The sequence below is a fragment of the Serinus canaria genome, chromosome 3 (assembly GCF_022539315.1).
Source record: "Serinus canaria isolate serCan28SL12 chromosome 3, serCan2020, whole genome shotgun sequence".
Lineage (NCBI taxonomy): Eukaryota > Metazoa > Chordata > Aves > Passeriformes > Fringillidae > Serinus > Serinus canaria.
Genome location: NC_066316.1, coordinates 23,437,361 through 23,457,018, shown reverse-complemented (window position 1 = coordinate 23,457,018; position 19,658 = coordinate 23,437,361). Strand labels below are relative to the sequence as shown.

General features: G+C 36.3%; 1 protein-coding gene across 3 annotated transcripts in view; it reads right to left on the bottom strand.

Annotated features, from left to right (window-relative positions):
- UBR2 (ubiquitin protein ligase E3 component n-recognin 2) overlaps positions 1 to 19,658 on the bottom strand; it is a 55,128-nt gene that overhangs the window by 23,897 nt on the left and 11,573 nt on the right. The window contains exons 5-19 of one of the 3 annotated variants that reach the window (XM_009091030.4): positions 18,679 to 18,806; positions 18,290 to 18,428; positions 16,520 to 16,582; positions 15,146 to 15,266; positions 12,532 to 12,639; positions 10,973 to 11,061; positions 10,210 to 10,308; positions 7,580 to 7,743; positions 7,394 to 7,493; positions 6,740 to 6,868; positions 5,813 to 5,996; positions 4,711 to 4,772; positions 3,824 to 3,934; positions 1,511 to 1,576; positions 95 to 217 (exon numbers count right to left, since the gene is read on the bottom strand). In XM_009091030.4, the coding sequence (XP_009089278.2) occupies positions 95 to 217; positions 1,511 to 1,576; positions 3,824 to 3,934; positions 4,711 to 4,772; positions 5,813 to 5,996; positions 6,740 to 6,868; positions 7,394 to 7,493; positions 7,580 to 7,743; positions 10,210 to 10,308; positions 10,973 to 11,061; positions 12,532 to 12,639; positions 15,146 to 15,266; positions 16,520 to 16,582; positions 18,290 to 18,428; positions 18,679 to 18,806 (1,686 nt within the window). The other 2 variants (XM_009091022.4, XM_030235557.2) reach the window with 2 other exon arrangements.

The window sequence follows — 19,658 nt, the reverse complement described above, 5'->3', positions numbered from 1 at the left end:
TTATCAAGAAATAGCTCTGTCTCAGTACAACAGCATCTGATACACTTTGAAAAACAAAAGTGAAGCTTTTCTACTGCAGTAGTGCATAAAATACCTTGTTAGTATTTTCTGTGCTAAATCTTTTGCCATAGTCTGGAGTACTAAATATCTGATAAAGTTCAAAGCGACTCAGCATTATCATCAGGAAGTGATTTGGATCCATCATAGACACACCTGTCTGTTAAAGAAAAAAAAGATTATAAAGAGAAAACAGATTGGGTGTTATCATAGCATGTTTGTATATTTATATATCATGTTCGCTGTATATTCTCTATAAAACTAATTCCTCTCTCAATCCTATGAATGAAGACTCAACATTTAAGTTCACTCCCTTAGGACACTAAGAACAGAAGTGCAAGCCCATTTGACAAGCAGAATCCTATACTTTATCAAGAATTTCTGATGGCCTTTTAAGGGCATCATGCAAAATATTCAGGGTTGCTCCTTCTATCTTAAGCAGTCTAAACAAACTTCAAAAACTTTTGTTTGGTTGTTTTTATCTCTAAAATTTTGTTCCTGCTAGCTTATCTTCTAGCAGGCATAATATTACTTTGTATATACCACTGAAGACTTTAGCAACAAAACCCAATCCTTTAAAGAAAGGCTGAAGATTGTAGAGCAAAGCTTCCAAAACCTTCTTGGAAAGAAAAATACTCAAGTTTCAATGCAGAACAAACACTGACTTTCAGAAATTTCCATTTCTGAAAACTACTAGCTGAATTTTTTTCTGTTTATTAAACAAAGTATCTAAGTTTGCCAACTACAAATATTTCTTGTTAGTTTACTATTGCTGATGGGACCATCTTTAAAACAGAATAAATTTCCAAGAAAGCTCAAGGACATCTACTCAAATTGGGCAGCTGAAAATGATCATTAAAAATCAGTGGCAGATCAAGCCTCAGGGAACTGTGTCTGAAAGCAGAAATATCTTGAGGCATGTTTATCCCATTGGATATTGCTAACTCCAGTTAAGATTCCCAAGAAAATGTTTTGCTGTCCAGGTGAACTATATACCCCGAGCTGCAAATTTTAGATTGTATTGCTCTCAATGTAGAAGTATTGCATCTGTCATAGAGCTAAATAGACTGCCACATTTGCAAATTATGTTCTGAAGGGGAAAACCAAAAAAATCAACACATACACTGACTGCATTTCTGATAACATGCAGACTCACGCAACTGCCAGTACAGCACCACCCATTAGTTAAAACATTACATTCTTGAAGATATGGCTTATATACACTAAACAGAAAATCCTGCACTTTTCAAATTGTAGTTAAAAAAATAAGTATTACAACAATAGTTATTTCCTTTTAAAATCATTCCATAATTATGTAGATAAAATAAGAAAATGGAAGTCCTTCCACAAAAAATAGACTTTTTTTCTTTAAAAAGGTTCTGATGAAAATAAACATAAACACAAAGACATCCTGAAAGTACTTGAAAAAATGCAAACTGGTATACATGGTTACCTGAAGCATTACTATGTCCTTGTCAAACATCTCCCTCCTGCACTTCACATTATGATAGTAATAAATCTGAAAAAAATACCCAAAACACCACACCACAGTCATTAACACAGATAATATTTCATCTAAAATTATCTTACTTCTGTAAAAAACAAACTTTGCTATACTGTGTTCATAAACAAAAAATGAATCTGTAATTTGAAAAAATTATACAATTTTATCTGTATGCAAAAAGCTTTTTTATAAAGCACAAGACAATCACAGTTGCTGACGGGGTTGTAGCAATGCAATGTCTGAATTGCACAACCTTACAAGCAAAAATCTTTTTGACCTCTTTAGCTTATGTTTTAATCTATTTGTTTAGCAATTAGCTGTTTGCAATTCACAGGAGAGAAAGCCCTTGCACTTGAAGAAATGTTTTTTCTTCGCTCCATGAATCGCTCTTTAATCATCTGAGATACCATCTTTCAGGAATTGCCAGTGTCAGCAAAATGTTAATATTGTGACAGAACTATACTTAACCCAAACCCTCCCGGGAAGGAACACAACAGGACTGAGCCAGGCAGCAGCAACACCACAATCACTGCATGGCACTGAAAGGTGGAAAAGTTTGGTTCTACCACAAGAGAAGAAAATGAAATAGGGCTGACAAGTTTCTACATAGGCCTGGAAAAAAACTTCAGCATGATAAAGCCTCCTCTAGACACATACCATTTCCACCAGAATTACATGAAGAGAGCTAGGCATGCCTTCCCTTTCTTCTCTATCATAATAATCCACACATATAGATGCCCCTTCCTATTATCTGGGAAAGATCCAAAAGGAGCTGGCTGAACAGGAGCTCTCCCCATAGCCAAAGTAAAGAGAAAGGATTTGCAGACTGTGGGAGTTATGTTATCTCAACTAAATAAAGCTCTTAATTTCAAGATCCTGACAACCAGGGGAAATTAGCACAGAGACTTATTTCACTACCAAAAGCTATGCTGAAATTCCAGATTTGATGTGTGTCTACAGCACTGTGGGGCACTGCTATAACTGTACATAACTAGAGGTCTTTTTGCTGTAATGACAACAAGGACACCACCTTATGAAGATCCTTCAAGAGTCAAGAAGTGTCAGAATATAATATATTTGAGCAGCTTAATTCAGTCTCCTAGTAAATATACCTTGCAATTATCTAATGGAGATGAGGGCTGACGGGGCTGAAGGAATTTTCTTTCAAATAAATCAAGTTAACACCTCACAGAATTATACCCTATTCCTGCTGTAATCTAAGTCTTGCTGAGAAAACCACTTGAGACAATCACCCTGGTGGGTGGTACTGATACCACAGTACCCATTTTATAGCTGTTATGCTTGAAACACCTAATTTATACAAACATTGAGAACATAAGTTTAGAAATTAAAGTCTCCAGAAGTATTAGAGCTAAAAGCCAAGAAACACTTCGTTCTACACTGCTTCTAATGCTTCTGTGGGGTCTTTGGATTTCATCTACTTTATAAATATAAATAGCCATAATACCATAATGCTGCATATTTTTATATCTGAGACACTTTTATGTGGAGGTGATGAATGCATTACCACGGATGCGCAGATCTAATTCTGCACTTCCAACTGCTGCTGCACAGTACACAGTAAAAAAGCCTGGAGTCATTAACTGCATTAACTAAAACTCTACACACTGAGCACTAAGTTCAGTGGCTACTGCAGTCCTGAAATAAAAAAGCAACAGCTGACTAAAAAAAAATCAAAACTAGTTTAAAAGCAAAAATACCCAAATGATGCCAGTGCTGATAAAAACGCCTACCTCACATTGCCTTCCATGAGACTGACATAAGTAAAATTTCAAATCAGTAAAGAAACAGAAGGTTTTGGGGGCTGAAAGACCAAGAGCTCCCTCCATACTCTGCACTGGTGAGGTCCCACCTTGAGTGCTGTCTACAGTTGTAGGTCCTTCACTTCAAGAAATACACTGAGGTTCTTCCAGGCAACCAGCCCAGGACAAGAGAACAAAGCCTCAGGTTCTGCCAGGGGAGGTTCAGGTTGGACATTGGGAAGAATTTCTTCATGGAAAGGGTTGTTAGAAATTGAAAAGGACTGCCCAGAGAGGTGGTGGAGTCACCACCCCTGGAGGTGCTCAAGAAGTGACTGGAAATGGCCCTGAGTGCTGTGGTCTAGTTCACAAGGTGGTGTTCAGCCAAGGATCAGACTCAATAATCTCAGAGGTCTTGCTCAACCTAATTGATTCTGTGATTCTGTAAAATTATCCTGAGAGCTATCAGAAAAGAGTGATTCTCCAGCTACTGTGCACTTACCTGATTAACAAGAGAGAAGCCATTCCTTCTCCACATCCCTGCATGCACTTGGGCACATAGGACTAGGCATCGTAGAGGATGTTCTATTAACATTGGTGGGCTAAGTTCACTCTGCATTAAGAAAATGCAATATTTTGATGTATATAGAGGAAATAATAGAAAATGCGACTGAAATGAAGGAGGATGATATTTGTGATCATTAAAATATCTGGGCACTGCAAAAGGCAAGCAAATCCAACAAACAAGTTAGATGAGCCTATTCACAATCTTTCAAATTGTTGTTAATCGCCTTTACATTCTGTCTTTGCTCCACACAGCTACTGCACAAGGGCTTTAGTTTATTCCTAAAGACAGTAGCTTTCATATTTTAAAACATCAACACCAGCAACTTAGTAACACTGTAAATTCATTTATTTCATTCAAAGGTTAACTACTTCTTTCCAAAGAGACTGAAATTTCTTCTCCCAGTTAGGTTTTATACTCTTTCATTTCACCTTTTTTGACTACCCCTTAAAGAAATAACCTATCAATATGAACAGGCAGCAGGCAAGAAAGAGCTGGGGAAGAAAATCAGAACCCAGCCCAAGGAGAAGAAATCAGATCCTGCCTAGGGTTCCTAAAAACAGTTTCTATTACAAAAAGGAGGTTATGCAACTTGAGTCTTAGTTACTTTAGAGAGCAATACTGCCTGTCTATGCACTAGTCATGAATATCTAGATATTAATCTTTTAAGAGGCAATTTTATGTACTAAAGATATTCTGAGTAGAATTTACAGTACAAAAGCCCTTTGTTTTCCTTAACATCATCCTACATTTACATGACCAGCATACAATTTCATGTTCAGCAGTAATTATATTTAATGAATATACAACATTTAATTACATACCAGGGGTAGCAGCTCTGGAAACTTATATGCCACTTCTGTTTTACTCAGCAAAACATGCAAGCCTATAAAAAGACATGAAAAAACCATACAGAATATTACATACAATATTTTATGTGATTAAAATAGGACAAAAAAGGTCATCTGATTTACTCGCAGACCATTTTTCTGGACACAGTGACAAGTCTCCAAATTTATCACCTTGGAGCTACACAGTTATTTCCTGAAGAAACATATTACAAAGAATACATTTTAAGAGAACTGAAGTTTTCCCTTTGCATCTGTATAAGCCTTGCAGTACAAGTGAGATTTTTGCCTTCTTTTTGACTCTGTCATGTCCCCACAGTGAGAGCCAGTGAGAGTCCTTGGTCTGTCAGGACAAAAATCCAACAGCAGACACCTCATCCTTTTTATCAGTCCTTGGGGGGTTTATAAAATACCTCAGGAACTAGAATAAGGCCCCTACAAAACACAAGAAGATTTTCTGGTTTGCTTTCTTTTGAAGTTACAAGGACTTTGCTCAAATATTCAAATATTCAAAGCCATTTGACACTGAGCTACATGGCACTTACCTAAGAATTACCTTTCCCGCTTCATTATTTGTGAATTTATTTTTATCACATTCTTTCTGATTCTGTAAACTAAAATTCACAAAGCTTTTTCTAACACAACTGCTGAACAAGATAGGCACAATACGAAGAGAAAAGCATAGCTCAATTTTCTGGTGACACATCTGTTTGATAAATCTGTTCTCTAGCAGAATGTTGATTAGTCTACTCAAGCTGACAGCTAAACATATTCCCAAACAGTCAACCACAGTTCACATTTTGTGGCAGTTTTGTATCACTCAAGTGGCAAAAGAAGCAGTAGCTGCCTATGGTACAAATCCAGAAGCATGAGACAACCTCCCCCAGCCTGAATGATAACAAGTTTTCTGGTGATTGAGAACATCTGGCCTAGAAGCTACCAAACAGCTAGAAAATGGCCAAAATTCATCCTATTCAGGCCTTAAACAATGCTTGTCTGTGTCTTCATGTACACACAAACACATATCACACCTAAAGAATATTTTTCATTTCCTGAAATAATTTTCAACTGTTCATACCTGCAAGTAAACGAGAAACTGGGAGGTGAATGCTAACTTTTTCCTGAGAAACGCAGTATCTGATGGTCTCAACTGAATGTCCACACATACTGAGGACAATAGGCTGTTCTCCATCAGTAAACCCACTATGACACTGCATCAACACAGTCAGGCATTTCTTGTAAGCTTCAATCAATACTTTTTCCTAAAAGAAAGATTGCAGTTTAAAGAGATTATGAAAAAAACACAGCTCTGAAAAATAATAAAGACAGCGTAATAAAGACCCTGAAGGGTTTGCAATTTTTACCTTTAACAACAGTCCTGCAAAATAAAGATAAGGAATCCAACAAAAGACTCAAATTAAGGAGGGCACAAACTGCAAAAGTCATACTGGTACATCTGATTAGAAAAGTACACACTAGGATGTTGCTGGGGGGTTTGGGTTTTTTTTGTAACTGACATTATGGTAACCTTCTAAGGAATGATCGTGCTAGGCTAGTAAAAACTGCACATTAACTATCAGTAACAGTTTAATGCCAGCCTTAATGTTCAGGTATTCCAGGATCACTTATTCCACAGTCATATTTTACCATGCTCAAGTTCTGAAATCCTGAAACACTTAGGGAGCAGAGAGACGATTTACAATCAAGGTGTATTTGGTAGATCCAGGGCCTACTCCTCCATTCCCTCCTCTTTGATAGATTTGTGATAATCACAATCTTCAGATGTGTGACAAAACTCTCTGCAGTATTTGCAAAAGGCTTAACCATGTTCTTATGAACTGGTTAGTACAAACCACACTTGTGTTAAAATACAGTAAAGATTTGCATTTCCTCATAGAAGATACCCTTGGCTTATGGTGAAGTTGTGTTTAGGTCAATTTTTACATGTATTAATATTTGGGTTTTATCCCTGTTCACACAGAAAAACAATTCCGAAGGAACTTACATCTAATGCACACCAGTCCTGCATCATTGAAATAACAAGTGTTAATTTCATCTGCAGTGTAAATGCTGCTTCCCACTCTGGCTCCATTTCAATGTGTTGTCCTACTTGACGAGTTATTGGATCCATACCCTAGAACAAGAAGAGATTACACATTTTAACAATGTATCACTGAAATACAGTGACAGCATTAGCAGAGGTGTGAGACAGTGGTTAGCTATTCTCATAAACATATTGTTGCTGCAACAGGTAAAAAGAACCTTGGGGGAATGAAAGGGAATGAAACCACAAGTGAAGAGATCTATTTGTGTGTCAGGAACAATTTATTCCTCAATACAAGGAGCAACTCTGCTGACATTTAAGATGAACCAGATTTTGCTCACAGAATTAATTGTCTTGTCTGCCTCTGCAAGTGCAAAATATGCCCCAAATTACTCTTCTTGTTTTGAACGTCTCTTTCTTTCTATTGTCCTCTACAACGACATTTTAAGAAGCGAGGCAAGATATTATGTTTCAGGAAAATGCAATGGCTCCAAAAGTGATACTGCACTGAAGTTATAAAATGAAGAGTAGATCAAAATTCTTCTATTTTGACATCATAATAGCTAACTTCCTGCTTAAGTTTTGCCAAATTTTCTAGTTCACAGATTTACGTACCTGCATACATTTGAGTAATTCTAAGAAGGCATCAAAACCCTCCAGGAACTTGCGTCTCAAATCATCTGACCACTCCGTTGGCTTACTTATCAGCACGTACCTGGGGAGATTGGAAAGATGCAAGTGTTCATTTTTGATTTTTTTTTAAACTCCTCAATTTCTCAAATCACCACATAGTATACTTACTTGAGATCCAAAATAAGGCTCTGGACACGCCTGAATTTGAAAGCCTGCAGAGCAGTGTAACGTTCAAACTGAAACCTGCCTTGGATGTCACGGTGCCTTAAGTGGTCCATGAAAGTTTTGATGATAGTGGTCATGAGATTCTCTTCTGTTATTAGCATTCGAGCCTATGCCAAAGTACATTGAAATTTGCTGTAATTAACAGACACAGCTAACAAGATTTTCATATTGCACCATGAAGTTTATAAAATACATTATTTTTTTAAATCCAAAAGAATTACATCAATAATTAGAACAGAACACGGAAAAGCACTCTTTGCACAGAATCACAGAAGACAAAAAAAAGGAATCTAGTGAAAAAATTATCATAAGCCAGATTTCTTTTTTCAGATCCTTTCTGTACAGAAGTCCCTCTATGTTAAAGCCCCTGCTAACCTATATAATTATGGCACAAGACATGCCATTATGTGTCTTATAATTAACTTGTACCTCCCTTTAAGTATGTGTTGTCTCCTCTCATATAGTTTGAGCCCTTTAGGGGAGTGACAGCTCTTCCGTTTTCTGTTTACAAACTGTCAAGAGCTGTGGTGAGCAGAGCCTCTTCTGAGCCAATAAGCAACTGCATATGCAATTTCCACATGGAAATTTCATTAAATAACCTCTAATTTTCCTCAAGGTCTACTGCATATATCCATGTGTTGTATGAAACAAATCAGCAAAGTCTGACAAAGATTGTCTTCATCACTCAGCCTAACTTAAGCCAACTTCACAAGAGAGGAGGGGGCACCAAGTTACTGCCAGCTCCTGTTTCATGAACACTTCCACAATTCCCCCATTCTGTTGGTTCTCCAGGTTAAATGGGATGAGCCTTACAATCCTTGGATCTGGCCAGTAGACTCAACAATATTGGCCACTCTGATCTACCACAATGACATTGTGGCTCTTGACTAGAGCTTCCAGGTTCTGCAGCTGCTAATGATAATCCAAAATAATTTCTAAAATGCTAATGCAGTCGGGGAAAAAATCTAATGATTAACATTTTCCTCACAGAAAATCATCACCAACAGAGCTGTCCATCCACCCTCATACCAAAAAACCGCAGTTCCTTGAGGGCTCAAACTCTTAAATTACTAAGATCAGTTTGAAAATGCTACTGTAGGATGGTGGAGTGGTTTAAACTCTTCAACTTACTCATTTAGTTAAGAATGAGAGGCTATAAATTTATTAAAAAATATTACTTAGTTCATGTGATAGAAGGTTATTATAATTACTTTCATGTTGTCAATCTATTCTATCACTCTGCACAACAGTCAAAATGCATTTGCTTTGCTTTTTTTGCATGCTTTTAAAATAGAACACATATAAAAGGGGCACTGTAATTACTCTGCCCTGTAATGTGCCTCTCTGAAAATGTTTGAAATTACTTTTTCAAAAAGTAATATTGTTCCATCCCATCTGTCAAAGGGAAAAATACCATAACCATCTGAATATTAGTTGGTTAAGTCTAACTGTAAGTCTGAATATTGGCAACATTCTTACTGAAAGCATCAAAATTAAAGGAGGCAATACAAGATTGTCCTGAATCATGGGAACAAAATTCTTAGTTCCTATTGAATTCCCATGAATATCACCCATCCCTAAGAAACTGAAGAAGTTTGCTCAGTATTGTGATTGCCATGCTACTATTGAATTTAAGAGCTCAATGAAGCTCATTAAATTTGGGAGGATTCAGAAGCATTTGTTTTTTAAACAATTCTGGTATGAAAATCAGACTTTTATTCCAGTACAGCTTCAAATTTTAATTTTTCAAGTTCATAATACAAACCAAGACAGACTTAAATGGAGACTGGAATAAAAAAAAAAGTTTCCCAAACAAGCTGGTGAAAGACCAGCAGATTTAGTGAGCTGGGAGAAGTCACAGTGGCTGTAGCAGTGAAACAAAAGTTAACTGGAATTCTAAAAGAGGGCACTGTCTTGAGACTCAAAGTACCGAAGGAAGTAGAGAGTATCATGAGACAATTCTTGCTTGCACTTTTGTTGATTGGAAAATGAACATAAAGTGGATCACTTATAAAACTGCACCAGAACGGTCCTCTGAAACCATGATATGCAAACCATAATATAGACTTCTGCAAACAGTAAATGTGGCTCAGTATGATGAGGAATCTAAATGTTATGTGTATGTATCTCTAAATAAATATGAAAGCATCTTTCTAAAAAAAAAAAGTAAAAGAAAAATGTAAAAAAGAAAAATCAGAAACACCCAGCCCACTCTGGGAAGCCAGTCTGGAACTTCCCAATGTTGAATGCTTTAACTTCTAAACCCATAGCAATGTATGCAAACAGTCTGACTGTTCTGCATTTCCATGGTAATGTTAAAGAAATCTGCAGCCTTGATTTATGAACCTTGAGAGGCTTTTAACAAATAAAGATTTCCTTTTTTGGTCTTTTAGTACTTACAAGAGAAGGCACTGTGAATATCTGTATCGAGAGGTCAGCAATTGAGATCTCTCTGTCGTGGTCATCTTTCATAAAATCACTCTGCAATCGCTCATAGTTCTATTAAGAAGGAGGCAAAAAAAGGCAAGGAGTGCCAACTATCAGTTTTTAAAAGAAAGACAGGCACTACTCACCAGAGTAGGTACAGTGAAGAGTTGGACAGACAGAGCAGCCACCGATACTGCCCGTTCGTGATCATCCTCCATATAATCTCTCTGCAACTGCCGGTAATTCTAAACAACAAGGGGAAATTCACCTCTAATCCACACTGACCTGATTTTTTAACTTAAATGTCTGCTCTGGGAAACTTTAATGCCATGAAAAAGGGAAGAGTAGCTCTAATGGATGATTATTACAGTATTTTGTACAAAGAATATGACAACTTAATCTGCTCACATGTGAGATCCACTCACTCTCATTTTCACAATAAAAGCTACTATTTTATTTTCTACTCAAGAGTCTGCAGCAGAGTGAGCAGAATTTTGCAGTGCTGATTTAAAGCATTTCGAATACCAGTTACTGCAGAAATACTAATCAGCGTGACTGAATTTCAGCACTATTTCTAAGCAGTGCTTTAACAATTTACACCTCAACAATGAGCAGTGATTAGCTCTTAAGAAGTGATAGCCTGCATAGCTGATGGTAAAGACAAAAACATCTGAACTGCTTTAGTTCTGGGGTGTCTGAAAGGCCATTTCCTTCCCAAGAGATGAGATGTCATTATAACTAATATACTGAAGAGTAAAATAAGATTTCCAGCATTTAATTTCAGGTTTTCACTTCCATAAAAAGGAAAAAAAAATGAGTAAGAGTTCATTTAAATCACTGTATGCTAACTAGACTCTCTTCACTAGACATTTTTAGCATTTAATGGCTCTTTGTAAGAAAGATACTTACTCTCGCAAAGCGGATAGCAAAGAGTTTCTTGTACTTCAAATCCATAAGAAGACTGCTCATGAATAACTGGTGATACACATTTCTAGCTCCTGTCAACAAAAATGAATGAAATATTGCATGTCACTATTTTCTATCAGCATATTATGGAAACATTTAGAAAAGTAAACTTCTACAGAATGAGGTAAATGTGCACTTCAGAGTAGAAGCTGCTTTGATTAAGTCTGTAAGGCGGTAGCAAAGGATAAAGAAGAAGAACAAATCAAAATTCTTCAAGAGGCATTATTTATTACTCCTGTATAAGATAACACCTTTGAATGTCACCAAATATAAGGGAAGTCATCAAAACAAGAACAGAACTGTGCTCCTTCACAGGATAAACAGGAGATTTAGATGGGAAAAGAAGAGAACACTATTATGAGAAGTCTTGGGAACTGCAACAAATTTTCATAGTTGTGAACATCTCCATAAAATAATCAGCTAAGCTATCTCTGAATTTCTAGTCTGTCTGGACAACCTCCCAGAAAGTATTATCCATACAAATTATATTCATCTCCATGTAGTTTGGAAACAAACGCACATATGCATAATTTCTTCTGTAGGTCACTTGCAGAAAACTATGGAATATGAGAAAAAAGAGAAATATTGATAATGAAATAAAGATGCAAAAGTTATTCCTTGCTTACATGAAAGACATTATCCTAACAAAACCTCTATTAAAAATGTTGTAATTCTCCACAAAAGCACTTTCACATTACAAAATTTGCAGCGCCAGGACTTCTTTCTCAAGATAAAGGTATTAGACAAACAAAACCTAAAATAATAATTTTCTCCATACTACATCCGCTTTCCACCTTACTTCTTACTTATTTTATTTGTGCTCCAAGAAATTCCCCAGGCAGACATATGGCATCACTCCCTACCTGTTCTTTGTGCTCCTCTTTCTTACACCTGGCCTTACACACTCCTTCAGGATACCAAATCAGACAGACAATAAATGATGGAATAGAAATTAACTACCTCCTTTTCCTCAAAATTACAACTTTTTTAGCTAATTCCATTATACCAAACAGCCTTTCAACGTTTCAAGAGCTCTAAAACAACAGAACAGTAATTTTCACTGAATGTTCTCAGAACACTTAAGAATACCTCATGAACACAAACACAAGTCAAAGAAGACTCTGCCTTATCCCTTAAAAATAGGCATTTTTGTAGATATGAAATGGATGCTGAAATCCTATAATGCAGACAAATCCCCGATTTTTCAATCATTTACTCAATTTCCATTAACTATCACTATCATTTGCATATATCAAGTCAGTTTTAATTTCAGACCACTTTGAAAAATTAGACCTAAAACCAGCCCGATCTCCAAACACTCTCTGTATGTTCTTGTCTTAAATACACTTGGGACTGTATCATGAAGGGAGAGATTGTAACAAATTAGGCAAAACTATCCATAATACAGCAGAGTAAAAATGATCAAACATTAGCAGATACAGTAAAAGGAAAACTTAGGCATAGCATTCTCTAGCATTTTCCAGAGCTCTGAGAAAACTCACCTTTCCACAGTTTAGAATCATACAGCATCAGCTTATCTACAAGAGAAGAATTTTCACCATCTGGCCCTTCTTGCAAACCAACCTGACACAATATCCGGCGAAGGCCATCTTAATGAAGAGAAATGGTACAAGTTAACTACAGCTCAAACACAAACGTGTGTTATTTTGACATCCTGAAATTTTCATATAACACAGAAGCCCTCACACTGCCCCCTTTTTCACAACAACTGAATAACAGCACTCATATTTTGCTGATACAAACACAAATATTTCACACCTTGCAAGTTTCACACTAGCCTTATGGAACATAGTGAAAATCACCAAATGCATATGATTTGAAGTTATCAAATTAAAATGTGCTTCCTTAAAAATGGCTTACTAAAATAAGAAACAGTTATACAGCAGCCTAATTTCCCAGGGTTTAGTTTTCCTGATTAGGCTCCTATGAAAAGGAAAATATAATTCATACATGAAATGACTCATATATTCATGCTATCATTTTAAGGCTTCTCTGCATATTTTTTTTCTAATGGAAAGAAGCAATAACTGTAATTATATGAACACGTAAGTCATGCCTGCACACAAGCCTGCATCTGAAATACAGCACAGCCCAGATATGCTCCTGTTAAGAATGTTCAACCTGGCTTTGCACTGTAGGTAATGCATATTCCAATAGAACTATGGGACTTACAGAGCCCTTACTTCCATACCCTGCTTGGCATCTCAGCTCCTCAGGCAGAGTGGGCAGTGGCTTAGCGCTGTGTACACTGCACCACATGCTGCATGGTGCAGTAATATACACTCTGAGAACCCCTGCAGCAGTTTGGGGTTATTCCTTTTGGCCTTGCAGAGTTAAATTCCAACTACTGTTATGAAGGACAACAAATTAATGGAAACTACTGCAATTGTTCAGCAACTGTCTAAGAGACACCTATTCCAGAAGAAGAGATATTTGCAAGGAAGGATTCAGAGGTCAAACTTCTGAGTTCCATAGCAAGGTTTTTTCTATTTTTTTTTTTTTTTTCTTTTTTTTTTTTTAATGACAAGAATTTGTCATTCCTTTGACAGCAATCATCCAACCTAACTTTGGCACAGCAGAAGATCTCTCTACCTGTCCTTCAGCCATTGTTCGGGGACATTTCAGTGTAACCACCCAAGGAGCAACTCAATCCCCCCATGTCACAGATGAAGGGTAAAAGACTGTTTAAAAGATTGAGCAGAATTTAGTTGTTTGGGTATGTTTGTTAAAAAGCTAAGGGAAACCAACTTTTTCAGAAGTGCATTCCACAAAATCAGACTCAGAGTACAAGAAGCATACCAAGACATGGAAGGAGTTCAAGTAAATGAGCACACTGGTCACAGACAAAATGTATGTGTGCTGTTTACAAACATGTCTTTTACCCTTCTGAATCATAAAGAACTCAGCATTTAACGAGCTGAACTCTCCAGAACATTAGAAACACTACATACACTACCCAAAATTCAGTACTTTCTTCTGCAATATGAGACACGAATGACATATTCAAACTACCTTTTTGCAACTGTCATTTAGTGCTGAAAATTAATGACTGTGGCATCTAGCACAAATGATGTGGCACAACACTGGGCTTTAAATGAGAAAGACAGTGCTTGCCTACATGTTTCACTGAAAGGAAAATTTCCCACAGAAGGAAACTTTCTTCATAACTCCTATCTACTAATACCTACTGTTCAAAAGTTTGATTTACTTATCTTTAAAATTTAAACATAAACTACATAGGTTTCAAAAACAAGAACATGTTATAAAGACCCTGTGCATGAAATCTTGGTTTTCCAACTATCAGTCTAATAAAACATACAGTCTCTGAAGAAATGATGCAGAACATATGTGCAGTATGAAAGCTGAGCATGCTTTGCTAATACTTCTAGCTAACATTTCCAGACTAAAAAAATACAAATTGCAACGGGGTCTGTATCTACATTTCTCCATCTCAGCAGTTTGTCACTTTGCCTTTTATTTCCTCCCATACCCTACATCCTTACAATCTTATGATTTACGAGGACAATGGGGGAATGAAGGGGAAACAAAAACTGAGCATTCCCATAAAACCTGATCCTGTGCATCTTGATTCCTTTGAAGAATCCTCTTTTAAAAAATCTGATTAAGACTTTGTCAGCTTTTATACTTACCAAAACCCTCCACAATTCCTTCCATTTTCTCTGTTCTACTTAGCAAAAAATCTGAAGCAATCGCTTTCATCTACATTCACCAAATTACTTCTGAATAATTTTGTTTTATCTAATCAGACAGGTTATTTTCAGCTTACTGCATTCATTTAAAAAGAAGTAGGGACTGAAAAAATAGCTTTTTGGCACTCTGCATTTGACAGTGAGTCTCAGCTTCTGTTCAACAGCAACTAAACAGAAAAGACTATGTAAGACTGGTAGCACTTTCACATGGAAGTTAGAATTCAGAACAGCACTCCAGTAAGAGAAAATAGAATGAAGTCTGACAAGTTATTAATAGCTTTGCCTTATACATTACATATCTCATATAAGTAGACAAAATTGCTTCAGAAAATCAGCTCCTCTCACAAATATTCTCTATCTTATCTCAAAGATCAATTTTGCCCACCTGAATATCCAATAACACTGCCAAGCCAAGTTAGGAGCTTCAGACCAAAGCTCTGATGGGCAACAATAGATGAATGCATAACTTGCACTTTCAATGGCTTTGTCTGACGACTGGTATTTCTCTTAAAAAGAAAAGGAAAAAGGAGGCAATGCATATTTAAGTGAGGACTGGCATATACTTCTATACAGAAATGCAGCATTCCTGTGATTAATTTTGTTAATTTATAATATTAATACATATTCTAATTACTAACACAGACATAGCAAACCCAAAAAAAGTCTGAATTTTATTTATCCTATTAATATTTGAAGGACCTTATTATGCAATATCAGCATATTTAGGTCAAACGATTTTCCACTCTTGGCCTGTTATCAATGCTCACACTGATCTGCTGCATTTTACTGATAAGCAATCCCACGTTCAACCCAAGACAGCCGTGAATGTTTGTCCCTCTCAACATGACAGGCAAGTCACACTGCAGCCCATCATGGAAACTGACTGAACACAGACTATTTTCAAAAATACAAATTAAATACAGGGAGTTAAAACAAAAAAGAATTTACCCGCATCTATGTGTTGGAAAGCATAATAGTTAGATGTTACACATAAAAGCCATTTGTTCTTTGCCTGCATGGGCAGCAAGTTAAAAATATTGCACAACATTACCTTTAAAAATATACTAATGCTTTCAAAATATCTTCAGTAGTTAAATAACAGTAACTCTAGCTGTAGCATTTGCTTTTCAAAGGTTGCAGTATCATACATAAACTATTTATTTCATGTGATTAAGTACTGCACTGCAGCAATTAACAAAAAATTAAAAGAAAACATTCTCACATTTTTACATGGAAGAATCTTGCAATATGTAGATATTAATATATTTACATATATAAATGCATAGATGCAAAATGAAACTATTTGCATTTTTACACATGGATTCAATCAGTAATAATTTCAATAAGTGTTGCTGTGAAAGACATAAGCAACTTCACACTATAGGAGAAAAACTGTAATAATTTAATTTCACTGATATGAACTAGCATGTAATTCTAAAAGATACATTCAAAGTTTCTGGCCACATCTGTTTTATGAAGGAAAAAAACTGCCTACAAACTTCTTTTTAGAAAATTATTTTGGGTGTCAGGTAGGCCATAGTAGGAAAAAAAAAACCCAACAAAAGTTCAACAACAACAACAAAAACCCCATATCCCAATATTTCGATACCTCTACTCTATTGTAAATAGAATCTCCAACACTTTGAATAATTAAAATGTAATGAGTCATGATAATAGTATCACAAACTGGGTAGCAAAACCTCCTTTTGCTTAAGATGAGGCAAGTAAGGAGATAGCATCCCTTACCCCCATTACTTACCACTATCACTGATTTTGCCTGGTCACAGTATTGGAAGTCTCCGTATCGAACAGACCTACGGCCCTGCAAATTCAGAAAGATGTAACATTACCACCAGCTCCTAAACAGGGAGTCCCAATTCTGTGTTCTACATTAGTATAAAAAGCACAATAAAAGCCTCAGATGCATGCTAACTACTCTGCCTTTCATGCTAGTTTCACTTTTAAACTACTGTATATAGTTAGATACTTGGATTTCCCAAATGCACCCTGTACTTTTAAAAAGACAATAAAATTGTATCATATATTCATTTACCTGTTACATTAAGTTTTCTGTGTATAACATTGTTCTTAAGATGAACAATGAAAAGAGCTACACTTCTTTTATTAAAATACTGAAAACATTAGTGTAAGATTGATTAGCGCAATGCAACAATTAGTACAAGGGCATTATTCATTAGTTTTGATATAACTTGAAGATATTTCAGATATTTCAGTGCCTTTTAAAAAGCAGATATTAAAGTTAACTGGTCCTTTAAACATAAAGCAGAAGCACTTGTTTTATTCCAAAAGAAGGTTTTCAGTCCTTCTCTACTGTCAATCCATACATCAAAATAGATAATTGATTGAATTTATAGCGTACTGCAGACAGGAAAACTCACTGGCATTTTAGATCTGATGCCAAATCACTGCTTCAGGCATAACATTCTCATTTCTTTCACATACATGCTCATGTATATAGGCATTCATGTATGCATTTAGGAGCAGAAGGCATCAACAGTAGGGAAAAATCTGAGTGTATCCCACAAAACACAGCACATGCTCAGGTCAGCTCATATTCAGGGACAAGATGTGAATCCTTTGGTTACCAGTATCACAAAAGATAGACCAGTAAAATCTAGTTCAGGGTTAAGTAATATGACGTGGTTATACTTCCTGCTCCACTGACCTCCCTGAACTACTTTAACCACCTAAAATGACATTCCCATTTCCATCCGGGAAAAGATTTCCTCCCCACACCAAAACCCCAAAAATAGGCACAAGTCAATAAGTCAAAGAAAAAAGTATCTTTTTTACATCTCAACTGCTTACAGGTTCAGTGCAAAAATAACAAAGTGCAGTTACCCAATGAAGTATCACTTTCTTTTAAAAAATGAATATCAGCCACACTAAAAACACAGCTCACAGAGTGCTTCTGAAACTGAAATACTAATTACAATTATATGCAGCATATAGTGATTCTGAACTCCCTGTTCCTCCTAACAACTGTGTTAAATGTTTTTACCTCTTCCTCCCACTGTAATCTGACAATTATGAAAAAGAAAATTAAATTTAAAAAAGAAACCACAAATCCTGAACAGTTCCACATGCACCAGAAAAAAAGCAGTCAGTTATGGATTTTATCCCTCACACTTAAGTGGTGTTATTCTGAGAAGCATTTCCTATGTTTGGAGCATATTGAGGGGCTCTTTCAATGTCAGGCTCTATGGTTCAGCCAAAGCTGCTGCCCATTTTTGACAGAGGAGTGAGAAACACCTTGGTATTTACACTTAAAAGACCTACTAGAATACATTTACATTGAAACATATTCGGTATCAGGTCTGGTTTGGACTGGCCAAATAGTGTTTAGGCACTGAGACATCTACTATTTAGTATTAAGGCATTTTAGGGTGGTATGACACACAGGACTCACATTAACCACACGCTTTGGGAAAACAGACTTAAGTAAGAATAGTCATAAAACAAACATTAGGTCAAGGCAATTAAAAGTTCTACCAATTAATTCACTTACATCTCTATCTACTGTTGTTGCAAAACCAATGGCTTCCTTCTGTGTGCAGTTCACAGCCTTCTGAAGAGTATAAATAACTTGTTCATAGGTATGGACTTCATCATTAAACAGCATGCAGTAGTAAGTGTCACTCTTCTCACTTCAAAGCAAAGATTGAATTTATGTCACTCAAAGCAAGGATTGAATTTATGTCATTTAAGGCAATGTTAAAAGTAAAAAGAAGAGCAAAGGAAAAAATATGAGAAATACAAATCTACTATAATGATTGTATACAAAACATTTCTGACAACTTTAGGAAAGGCAGAAATTATTCTTAAAATCAGAACCTGCATTTTCAAATGTATATATTTGTAAACATTTAAAAGGCAAAAGAGAAATATTATACTTACATCATTTCTAGTCCAGGCAATTCATTTTCCTTTTCCCATGTTAATATATCAACTGCATATTTAAATGTAATAGCAAAAATATTATAAGCTCTTGCTACCATATCTTCTGGTAAGTGCACAAGAGGATCCTGGAAAGTAAATATAAATAGCAAATGAGAAATTAAATGACATTCAAAACAAACTGTCAAACTTGCACCTCTCTTTATCAGAGATGATGTAAGCATCTTTAATGATGTCTTTCTTTAAATGACTTTTCAGTTGAAAGGAACAGAGTCAATAATCATCCTGTTTTCTTCTTCCAGTTCTGCAGTGACAGTCACCAAAGCTCTAATCTAGCATTCAGTACCTGAATGTTAACTTGCCTCTGATCACCCATTTACATTTTCACACATTCTTCCATTCTCAGTCTCCTTGTTCTCACTCCTGCACACCTTTTAAGATAGTTCTTTGGAAGAACTTTAACCTCAGCTGCATTTAAATGTGCTTCTTCTGCTATGTCTTCAAAACCATAATTTCAAATCCCTTTATCTTTTCTTCCACTTATCAATATTAGTAAACTGCAGAATAAAAACGACCATGCATCTCTTGTCCTGTTTTATATGCAGCATGCATTAAAAGGCATAAGTCTTATCTATCCAGGCTTATACAACATGCAGCACACTGGCATCATGATTTATGATGCACGTCTCCTATGTGCTGTGGTATATAAATAATTAACTGCTGAAATGTAAATAGGTGTTTCCTAATGATCTGTCCACGTCTCAGTCTTGCTCACAGAGAGCTGCTTCCCTTTTGTCTGTGGACCATGCACCCATTTGTGCCCACTCTGTGCTCTCCATTTGACAACTGCAGCAGCCCCCACAAACTTGTCCTGCTCTCTGTGCCAGAGCAGAATGGAGGCTGCTGCAGGTGAGGGAATGAGAATGTGGAGGGGTAGGAAGAGGAGAGCTGCCTCAGTCTGCCAAGTCAAATGGACCACT